A 12,671-nucleotide genomic window follows, 5' to 3' on the forward strand; every position below is an offset into this window, starting at 1 on the left:
GCATTTTTAAATTTTTTCTATCAGGCCTCACGAGTGAGTGAGTGGAATACCTTCCTCAAACATTGTTAATGTCATGATAAATGCATTTTCTTTCTTAATTTCATCTTCATCATCATCTTTCTGTATTATTCTGTTTGTCTTCGTTTGAGGTTTTCATAACTTGTGTTATAAATTAAGCCCACTATAGAGCGCTACTAATTGGTTTCAATACACCACACCACACAACATTAAACGTAAAAAAAACAGTTTTAACGTGGTTTATTGAACGATTCAATTCATTAATACATTTTTTTTATTTTTGATTTTCGATTGTATTTTTATTTCAGTCATTTGTCCGCTATTGAGAGAACGTTGTTGTTGTTATTGCTGTATTTGATTTATTTGTTTGATTGACAGTTTAATAAGCCTTGTTTGACTTTTGATATTATTAAATACATTTGTAAGCACTTAATAAGTTTTAAGTGGTTATTAATGCAGATTAATTGAACATTGATCAGAGGCGTAGTGATCGTGAAATTATGAATAAAAAAAATCAATTTTAAGAAGATGTTTGAGTGTAAATTTCAATTTCGAATTTAGTTTAAAAGCGGAAGTTTACAATGAAAGAGAGTCAGTTAGTGTTTTTTAATTTAAAAATAAACTTTTTACAATTTATTAATTCACTAATCATTTAGAGAATATTATTTAATCAATCGGCTAAAACTATATCACATGTATATTTAATTTACTACCCAGCAAAACTTTCATTACCCAAGTAATGAGATAAATTGTTAAATTTTGACAATTCACTACTTATACAATAGCTGGAGTTTGGGGTGATGGAATTACCGGGATTTCCCGAAAAATAAGTTATCATTACTGTAAATGTTCTACTTAAAAATAGAGTTATAAAAAAACGAACACTAACCATTAGAACTTTTAAACTAACATAACTTAAAATTTGTTTTACAAAAAATTGTTTTAAGTACTTGCCTCCAATGGCATCACCGTGTTAAAATATTGTGTTAAAATGCCAATGTATAATTCTTTGGTGGTTTAGAAAATCTAGGTAACTCCATTTTTTGAAAACACAAGAAAAACACATTTAAAGTTTTAAACATATTTCACTAATTATTTAATATGAAGTTATGTTATCATACATGCGCATTAAACAAAACATAATTTTAAATAGTGTTGAAGATATATTAAACTCATTTTTGGACATTAGAACCGAAAATCGATGTCAGTTACCTTGTTTTTTTTTTCGAAAAATGGAGTTACCTAGTTCTTCCCAAAAACATATTTTTTTTAGTTTATTTTTATATTTTACGGAATTAAGGCAATTTGTGGTAAAACATTTACTATTTGACTCAGTACGTTAATTTATTCGTTTTTTTTACTAAAAAATGGAGTTACCCATGTTAATAGAACTGAGTTGCAATTTATTTCATATCTTTTTTAAATAAAATTATGCAATTTTATAAAATACACAGAAATCTATTATAATAGATTTAAATTAGTTATTATACGATTTCTTCTAAGTAATGCAGACGGTATTTAGGAGTCATTGAAATGATTATTGTATCTTCATCAACAAATTAGTTCAAATAGATACATATGTATGTAATTGAATCGCTAATTTCGCGATTATATTTCCAACTATGATTTAAAGTAACATTCTGATAAATACTCTGAGCCTGAATAATACATTTACTATCATTGCGAATTATAAAATTGCCTTATTACTAACAGAAAATATACTAGGTTATCCATTTATGTTTCGATTTACGTTATGAATGGATGTCTTAGAAATCAATCCACTTTCGTACAAAAACTGTGACAAGATTTTCAAAACGTTTGCAGGCATACATAGATATTTTTATACCCTACACCACCATAGTGGGGAGGGTATAATGCGTTTGTGCAGATGTTTGTAACGCCCAAAAATATTAGTCTAATACACACCTTAAAGTATACCGATCGACTTAGAATCACTTTCTGAGTCGATTAAACGATGTCCGTCCGTCTGGTCGGCTGACTGACTGTCCATGTAAACCTTGTGCGCAGAGTACAGCAATTTTGAAGATATTTCGATCAAATTTGTTACATATTATTTTTTTGGCCCAAGGACCAAGCCTAGTCACCAAATTTTGTTACGATCGGTCCATAATTAGTCATAGCTCCCATATAGCTCCCATTTAACGTGCATAAATCGCTTAAAAATGTCGGTATACTCACAAAATTCAACATAGTAAACTTTCATATAGACACAAATCACATGACCTAATTTCATGGTGATCGGTCCATAATTGGTCATAGCCCCATATAAAGCCCACTTCCGAAAATCACTCAAAAATACAAATTATTGAAATTTTAAAAGAAAAATGTTTTTACTCTTTTACTTAGTGTAGGGTATTATATGGTCGGGCTTGACCGACCATACTTTCTTACTTGTTTTACTTACCGTCATTCATTTGCTGGCGATTTTTTAAGCCTAAAATTGCATCAATCGTATGACGAGGTGTGATCGCTTGATTCGTATTGGCATATCTACGTGATGATTCCTTAATCGTTCCATCTGCATCTGAACACAAATAAAAAAAGTTAATGCAAAGTAAATTTTCTTATCATTTGAAAAAACTTATTAGAAATTAGAACTTGTTCTGCCAACAGAACAAATTAGCTTAAATAAACTAAAACAAACAAAGAAATAGTAAAAATCTTTTTTATAACGCAATTAGTAGCACGACAATCTCATGCAAATTAGTAAACAATTTAAAATGCAATGACATTCTTTCTTCTCTTCCGTCCAATATGCGTCACGAGAACTTTTTTACATTACGGCCATAATTGAATGGGCGCATGGTTTTGTCCGGAGACATGTTTGTAAATTAACAAGAGAAACTAAACAGTATATAATTTAATAAAATGGTTAAATTTGTTAAAAATTAAAACAAATTTTAAGAAACGATATCAAACGACCTAAATGTGTTTAAATTGAAAGTAACATAGACATGCAGGTTTTTGTCCAAAAAAAAACAAACAAACAAACACACCCCCTACGAGATGGTGCATTTTCAGTTTGTCGTAGACTTTGTAACATCTATGAAATTTGAATCGCTAGTGTATTTATTGTAATTGTTTTAGAAAATCATGTACGAATTGCAGTTTTTTTGGTTTTTTTCATCTTTCGACATACATATATTCTAATGTGACTTGTTGTCTGTGTCAAGTGTCTTCAAAATCATTTGTATGCATTGTGATGTAGTGCCTGTACAAGTCGCCCTTTTCAATGGAAGAAATTTAAAATTTTTATAATTGTTGTTAGTTACATGTTATTTTAATTATTGTACATTCCATAAACGTACGAATGTCCTTTATATGAAAATTACTATATAATTAGTTTTAATTTTGAAATGATTTCATTGTAAAAAAAGTCGCAGGTTGCGGGGGGTTCCCCTTATTTCTTTAGTGCATGTTTCGTTAATAAACATTGTTGACAACATGTAAAATAATGCACGTGTTGCTGCAATTGTTGCATTAAAACCAATGAAAATAATATGGTTTTTGCTCGTAGAGTAGCGTAGCATGTCTAATGTTGGCTTTTTTGTCGTTGTTGATTCTAATGCGTGTTTACTTGCAATTTCTGTTAATTAAATCAGTTTAAATTTTGTGTCATTTAGGTTCGATGTTAGTTAGCTGACCAGACCTCCTTCATTCCTCAGTCCGAAATTTACCTGTACGAGTATTTCTTTAGTTTCGTAAAATATATATTTTATGTACATATTTACAATACTGTGAAAAATTTTACATATCGTTGGCAAATATTTACTGCTTGCAATGTTTTTTATCGTTTTTTAAATAGCTATGAATCATTTATTAATTTATTATTTAGAGTAATCTGCAAATGTAAACATTTAAAAAAGCAACGTATGTATATTTAACATTAAACCATCATTATTTATGTTTAACATTTTGAAATTAAAAAAAATCGTTTCAGAAATCTCAGAAAAACTAGTTAAGGTTTATAGTCAGTTAATTTTATTGAATGGGCTTTCTCTAACGATACTTTCATTTATCTCAAGTTTTTGATTTTTTAGTTGCCACACGCAGATAAAAAGCATGGTTCTTTGTAACAATATAATGCTGTCGTATACATATAATTGTTATATTAATTTAATTTCAACAATATTTTAGTTATTGCAAACATTTCTATTTTCAACGCAATTATAAATTTGAGTATGGTTCACCGAAACATAACTATTTTTCGAACAACTAAATAATTGCCCAATTCACAATCGGTGTCGTAGCGTTGTATGTTGTATGTCATAAATATTTTTCAAACTAAATTTTTGGAAACAAAAACAGAATATTAAAAACAAAAATTACTACATACAACGATAATATTATGATCCAATAATACATACGTTGGCTCATAATATGATTTCATGTTTGTTTGGGTTTGGTACAAAACATCTAAAAATAAGTCTTGCCAGTGATCCCAACTATTTATGATCAATGCCCGCTAGATCGCACTAAAAATGTTTTCATATGTTAAAAGCAAAAAAATATTTCTAAAATAAACTGAAATTGGAAACTAATTTTCTTCTGGGGGCTAATTACAGCGAATAATTATTTGAATTTGTGATTTTTTTTATTTTTGGAATTCTCTTATTCGATATCGAATAGAATGCATATATAATGATGGGCGATAACGAACGAGTTTTTACTCGAACGCTAATAAGTGTTTGCGAGAATTTGACCCCTGATTTGATTGCTCCCAACTTATGTCATCGAAGTTTTTAGTGTATGTATGTTAACTAGTCCCAACATCCACAGACTTAAAATAAGACATTAAAAATATTTCATCTATATAATTGAAGACAAATAATCATAATAGTTTGTAAAATTGTAAGTTAAAACTTTGCAGTATAATTTAAGAGTAAAGATATTTCATGTTCGTTTGAATTATCGGCTGCAACTATGCCAACATGTTAAAGTTACTTCAGCCGTATTTGTTATAAATAGGGGAAGGAAACTGATAAATATATTCATAGGCATTAATGCTAATTGCTTGTTCGATCAATACTTTGATGATTTTAAAATATAAGTCAGATGATGCAGACTTCAAAGGTTATGGCTTTAAACTAGCATTAATCATTGTTTTTTTGGATTAAAGAAATTATGTATTATATTTTAAGACCCAACTATATATATTTAATTATATACACTATTTATACATTCACATCCTAAACATAAATCTTTCTGGTACATTTTCTGAATAAATTGTATTGATCTAACTGTTGATTTTTTGCTAGATTTTCCTAAGATCGTAACTTTTAAAAAAATATACAACTGAGTATACCAACAAAAAATATGTGTATAAAAAAATTATATTATTAAAATGTCTTTATTATTAATTTTCTTTATATTTAGTTGAGCTTGAGGTCACTTTTTTATAAATATGTATTTCTATTTTTTATTTATTTTCAATGTTACGCTACTCTTTGTGTAGCATCTTCAGGAAAAATTGTTAAACTTTTTTCCTGAAGATGCTACACAAAGAGTAGAGAAATATTGAAAATAAATAAAAATACAAATATTTAAAAAAATTAATAATAAAAAGGTCGAAAAATTACACTATAATTTATGTCTTTATTATGCTAAGAACGCATGAAAGTGCCTAGAAGGAAGGGCTAGGGGGATGAAATTGGTTGAATTAGGGAACAAGATTTAGATAAAAATATATGAAATTTGCCAGTTATATTTTCTACTTCTTGAGTAAATATAAAATTAACCAAATGCAAAATGGAATTAGGAAAAGAAAGAAGTGGAAAACTATTACGATTACACTTATTTGATTTTCTTCCAGATTTCATTGGATAAGTACTTTACAAAATTAGTTAATTATATCGGTTTTCCTATGAACTTCCCACATCTAGTTATTGTTCACTATTGTTTTCATTATTATGTTTCTTTGGCAAATGAAAATATGACTGTGAAATATTTTAAATAAAAAAAAAATAAAATTTAAAAATTTGAACAAGAATTTTCCGTCGCAAACCACCAAAGTAATCTCCAATAAATATAATTTTTTTTTCACAAATTACCTTCTGTCATCAGGGGGGATTTTATTCCATTTTGTGAAAAGTTCATATCCACATGTTCAAGATTTTTAAATTTCTCCACAATCATTTGTAAATTTTTGGGATCGCGTACATTTTCCAATAGATTGCGAAAGTATTCATATTGTTTTGGGGGTATTTTTGCACTGCCGCCGCTACTGACAACCAATTTTTCAAAAATATGTTGAAACGTTTGCTTTTGAACGTCGGATAAACTGGTAATGGATGCTGCCGTTATGGGCGAAGGCGGTGTTGTGGGTGGCGAGGAAATACTGGTGACATTAGATGATGTACCAGTTGGGGTTTGATTTGGTGGTGGTGTGGTTTTAATGTCCATTTTTATTATGGTCTCTTTGTTTGTCAGTGGAATTAAAAATAATTATTGATTTTTACTTTTTAAATCTTCGATTATTTTTTTTCTTAAGAATTTATATCATTTTTGTTGTTATTTAAAATCACAGCAACACACTTTTGTTAAAAATTAATAGAAAACTTTGCGTTAATTTTAATACTTTTTATTTTTCTTTACATTTGTTTTAATGAGTATGAGTATTTTATGTGTAAAAGCTTGCAAAGCTTTAAAGCTATTCCTAATTGATATTTGAATTTTGTATTATGTTACAATTTGTCACTTGCAGCTATGATTATTATTTTTTATTAAATATTTTCACATTTAATGTGACAACTAATTAAACTTGTTCAACCGTTTAATAGATTATTTGATTGTTTGCCGTTTGAAATTAACTTTGCACTACTTGAAACGCGTTAAATCCGTTTAACTCCAAGCGCCAAAAACACGTAACGTACTTGCTGTCTTAAAGCAAAGGTAGCAATAAACATGAAAGCCCAAAAATTCTAGCACAGAAGCCAACACGTAACGTACCTCTAATAAATAAATGCTTTTATGCTTCCATACAGTCTTGGTAGCAGGGGAAATGTCAGTTGATACACAAATTCAAATTGGAAACTCGTTTTGGTGGATGTTTGCTACGTGGAAGAGAAGAGGTTGGCTAGTAGTGTTGTTGTTTTTTTTTTGTTGCTTACCTCCACACATTCACTACAAAACCAACAAGGCGGAGTCTTGTACTCTAAACTGTACGAGTATTATGCTCATAGTCTCCTTAAAAGATGTAGGAAATAAAATGTCCTTTGTTTGTGTCCTCGAAGAGAGCGAGAGAGTAAACTGTTTTGAAATCCCTGCATTTGAGGACAATGTGTTTTTTAAAACACGATGATCTTTGTTGTTATTGTATGTATGTGTGTGTGGGTCTTTTGTATTAACGCGTGCTGATAACTGAGCTAAGTTGCTTTTATCCTACCGAAGACAAAAAAAGAAAAAAAAATACAACAACAAAAACAAATATAGTGTGAAAACCTTTTACATTCTCATCAGTCTAGTAGAGACTATTGTATGCAAGAGAGTGTTGGGTTTTAATTCTACTTGACTTGAAGTACACATACTTACGAGTGCTCGTACCGCAAGATGTATTTTGGTAATTTACAAATAAATTAAGCAGATTAAAATGGTTTAGCACTTTATTGTTGTACACATCTATGTATTCGGTGGTAACTAGGTTTAGTACGTTTGTAGAAAGGTATATTTTTATATTGTTATATTGGAATATGTATAAAATAATACAAGAGCAAATTTTGTTCAATATATGTAAATTAAAAAACAATTCATACCAACTGATTTTATTTACACATTGCCCATATATTTTACGAAGTAACTATTTTCAACATCGGTTTATTTAATCCGATAAATCATTGGTAAAGATATAATGAACTTCAAATGTGCTTTAATGTTTCTTTAACAAAATAAACATTATTTCAATGTAAACAAAACATATCGTTTTTATTCTTCGAAATTATTTCGTCGAATATTTGTCCAACGAGACGCGATAAAATTTAGGATTCCTAACTATAAGAATGGATATGAGCAATAATAATATACATAATTTGTTTTTTAGATTTGTAATATCATCAATAATTATAAAATCTTGTTTCTCTATATTATACAAGTGAAAAAAGGATTATTGTAAAACAAAATTTTTAATTAATACTAAAAATGTATCGAAATTAACGAAAATATAAAACTCTCGTGAATTTTGTTGTGTTGGTTTAATCAAAATAAAAAAGAATAAAAAAATATGTCTGGAATTTAGAAAGCAAAAAAGTATAATTTTAATTATTATGAATTTAATCCAAAAATATTAGACCAGTTGTTGAGCAATGGACCATTTAATTTAAAATTTCAAACAATCTGTCCCACTGTACAAAATAAAAAAATCCCTAAATCTCATTTTGCGCTTCTGAGAGTAAACAAAGAGAGTATGAATTTCAAAAATGTCCTTTTTCACACATACAAACGCAGAAAAATTCTCTTTTCATAAAGCTATCTATGTAAACTGGTATGTATTTATGTATGTATGTATATAAGAAGTACATATATGTATGTATGGATGTGTGTATATTTCGAAAATGTGTGTTTGAGTGTGCAGTTAACAAAAGGCACTTAATATTGTTATTGTGCAATAAAACGTTTAACAAGAGTTCAGAAAAATTACATTCACTCTCATACATACGTAGTACGAATGTAGGAATGTATATTAGCGAGGACCAAAAAGAGTTTTACGATGTTTTACCGATTTCGTAAATATATAAAAAACAAAGTTTGAATAGTACTCCATATATGCAATAATAAATGTTTACTTTGTATGGGAGGTGCCATGCCCATTGTTCCTATATAGGTTAATTTTGAATCTAAACCATCCAGTGACCCACTCAAACACACACCATAAATTTCATCGAAATCGGCCCAGCCGTTAAGGAGGAGTTCAGTTACTAACACACGTACAGAAGAATTATATATATTAAGATAAAGAATATTTATGTTAATTGTTATTTGCTATTTTATTAATATGTCTTTAACATTCACAACAAGTTTTATCTTCTACAGAAAAGTATCTTTCTAAGAAGATACGAGTATAAAACATGAACATCGAATGAAAAATAATAAAGTTTTTCACGCCATATATGCATGTTTTTACTGCTTACTAGGGTATTCAATCGATTAACCGTTAATCGGTTAACCGATTAATTTTTGACGGTTAACTGTTCGAATAATTTGAAATTGCCGATTTTCAAATAACAAATAAACCGATTAATTTGTGTCGATTAACCGATTAACCGAAATTCCTTTTTTTGCACTTTAAAACATGTTTTTGTATGTACATATTCATACATATTCCGTTTCAATTCAAATACAAATTTCAAATTAAAATTAGATATTTTTTGAACATCCAATAAACATGATTAGTGAGTATGTATAACAACTGACATATTTAATTGACATGTATTTGAAGCTTTGTTTGTATTTACATGTATAGGAGATTTTTTTTAAATGAGTCTTTTATCATAACTAAATCTAAAACAATCCAAAAAGGAATATTCTTTATCATGATTTCTTTTGATTTCTCCAACATATACAATCAGAGAGAGTTTTTCCCAAGAAAAGTTTTATTAAATCTAAAGAAATAAATCGTTTAAATTATATTCTTTTTATAAAAGATTATTTCAGAAGATCTCACTAGAAAACTCACACATCGCTCATTTGCTGCAACAACGTCATAATTCAAGAAAAAATCGTTTCGAGAAAAACGCCTTTGAATATGTTATGACATATTACTATTTCTTAAATAAATTTTCAACAAATCATGCGATTTCAAATATAAATAGTAGATGTTAATATCTTTCTAATCTGTATTTAACTCAAATTTTTATTTATCAAATATACGAGAAAACATGAATTTTAATTTTGGTGTTTACAACAAAAAAACACTCACACAAAAAATAATTGACTTTTTTGAAAACTGATAAAACTATATGAATGATTATAGAACAGCGCATATTTTGTATTACTCAGTTCAAAAAACACGGATTTTGAGTTATGACGTTGTTGCAGCAATTAGGCGATATGTTTACAAAAATGATCTCAAATACCTTATTTGCTGTTTTTTATGTTTTTGTACACAAAATTCGTTATTGTATTTTCAATTTAAAATGAAAATAGAAATTATTCGGTTAATCGAATAATTTTAAATTATCCGATTATTAACCGAATAAATCTAAACCTCGATTAATTATTTGCTCGATTAACCGATTAAACCAGAAACCCGATTAATTGAATACCCTACTGCTTACCCAATTGTTTGCGTGCAAAAGTTGTGTAGCCGCCTATTTTCTATACAGAAATGCGGGTGAAATATGTGTAAACTAGTATTTATGTCTTAATATTTGGTGAGATCAAATGTGTAAAACTTTGATATTTTTCATTTGAATTTAATGTTTTCATAAACAATTTTATACCCACCATCAAAAAAGATTGATTTTGTCATTCCGTTTGTAACACATCGAAATATTCATCAAATACCCACAAAAGTATTTATATATTCTGGGTCCTTATGAAATTCTAAGACGATCTAGCTATGTCCGTCGGTCTATCCATATGTCTGTCTGTTGAAAACATGATAGGTCTCAAAATTTTCATACAAAATTTGATTTATTTCAATAAAAAATTTGTTTTTTTAAATTAAAAAACTGTTTATGAATTCGGGGGTTAGAAGATAAGATTTAATTCAAATGTTTAAAACATATTATTAAATAGCAATATTTTTGAGGAAGTCTAGTTATTCGATTGGACTTGCAGCTGTTAGTTTAAGGGCAGGTCTAATGTATGATGTGTGTGTATATGTACAAACATTGTACATATCATACATACAGCAATACCTTCAATACAAATGAGATACAAATATAAACGAGTAAACAGCCAGAGGATTTACAGCATTCATACACTTCCCTTGATTTTAGTAAGTAAAACATACTTTTTGAAACTGAAATTGAAATAAAACAAGTAAGAGTGCTATATTCGGCTGTGCCGAATCTTATATACCCTTCACCAAATTATACTTCAAACTTTTAAATATTTTTAGGTAAACAAAATTTAAATTTTTTTTCCATTTTTTTAATTTTTTGGAAAAAAATTTTTTTCGATTGTTATTTTAATTTTTTTTTTTTTAAATTTAAAATTTTTTTTTTTTAAATTTAAAAAAAAAAAATTTTTTCAAATTTTTTTTTAAATTTAAAAAAATTGTTTTTTTAAAATTTTTTTTTAAATTTTAAAAAAAATATTTTTTGTTTTTTCAATTTTTTTTTTTTTTTAAATTCGGGTTAAAATTTTTTTCCCGATTTTGACCCATTGTAGGTCCAACTTAATATGGTCTTATATACGTAGTTGCAAATGTCTTTGAAATATCTATCATTAGATATCCATATTGTCTATATTAATGTCTTAGTAATCCAGATATAGGTAAAAAATAGGTCAAAAATCGAGGTTGTATTGGTTTTTTCCTCATATCTCAGCCATTTGTGGACCGATTTTGCTGATTTTAAATAGCAAAATTCTCGAAAGCATGTCTGACAGAATTATTGAAGATTTGGATCCCGAAGATATCTGGGGTCTTCAGAAAACTGATTTCAACAGACAGACAGACAGACAGACGGACAGACAGACAGACAGACAGACAGACAGACAGACAGACAGACAGACAGACAGACAGACAGACAGACAGACAGACAGACAGACAGACAGACAGACAGACAGACAGACAGACAGACAGACAGACAGACAGACAGACAGACAGACAGACAGACAGACAGACAGACAGACAGACAGACAGACAGACAGACAGACAGACAGACAGACAGACAGACAGACAGACAGACAGACAGACAGACAGACAGACAGACAGACAGACAGACAGACAGACAGACAGACAGACAGACAGACAGACAGACAGACAGACAGACAGACAGACAGACAGACAGACAGACAGACAGACAGACAGACAGACAGACAGACAGACAGACAGACAGACAGACAGACAGACAGACAGACAGACAGACAGACAGACAGACAGACAGACAGACAGACAGACAGACAGACAGACAGACAGACAGACAGACAGACAGACAGACAGACAGACAGACAGACAGACAGACAGACAGACAGACAGACAGACAGACAGACAGACAGACAGACAGACAGACAGACAGACAGACAGACAGACAGACAGACAGACAGACAGACAGACAGACAGACAGACAGACAGACAGACAGACAGACAGACAGACAGACAGACAGACAGACAGACAGACAGACAGACAGACAGACAGACAGACAGACAGACAGACAGACAGACAGACAGACAGACAGACAGACAGACAGACAGACAGACAGACAGACAGACAGACAGACAGACAGACAGACAGACAGACAGACAGACAGACAGACAGACAGACAGACAGACAGACAGACAGACAGACAGACAGACAGACAGACAGACAGACAGACAGACAGACAGACAGACAGACAGACAGACAGACAGACAGACAGACAGACAGACAGACAGACAGACAGACAGACAGACAGACAGACAGACAGACAGACAGACAGACAGACAGACAGACAGACAGACAGACAGACAGACAGACAGACAGACAGACAGA

At 29.8% G+C, this 12,671-nt stretch overlaps 1 protein-coding gene across 1 annotated transcript in view; it reads right to left on the reverse strand.

Moving 5' to 3' along the window:
• Positions 1-6,472, reverse strand: part of Rx (Retinal Homeobox) — a 48,252-nt gene extending 41,780 nt beyond the window's left edge. Inside the window, exons 1-2 of the mRNA XM_065513050.1 lie at positions 6,090-6,472; positions 2,444-2,563 (exon numbers count right to left, since the gene is read on the reverse strand). Coding sequence (XP_065369122.1) covers positions 2,444-2,563; positions 6,090-6,441 — 472 coding nt within the window. The 5' untranslated portion in view covers positions 6,442-6,472. The remainder of the gene's footprint in view (positions 1-2,443; positions 2,564-6,089) is intronic.
• Positions 6,473-12,671: the final 6,199 nt, after the last annotated feature.

The sequence above is a fragment of the Calliphora vicina genome, chromosome 5, assembly GCF_958450345.1.
Source record: "Calliphora vicina chromosome 5, idCalVici1.1, whole genome shotgun sequence".
Lineage (NCBI taxonomy): Eukaryota > Metazoa > Arthropoda > Insecta > Diptera > Calliphoridae > Calliphora > Calliphora vicina.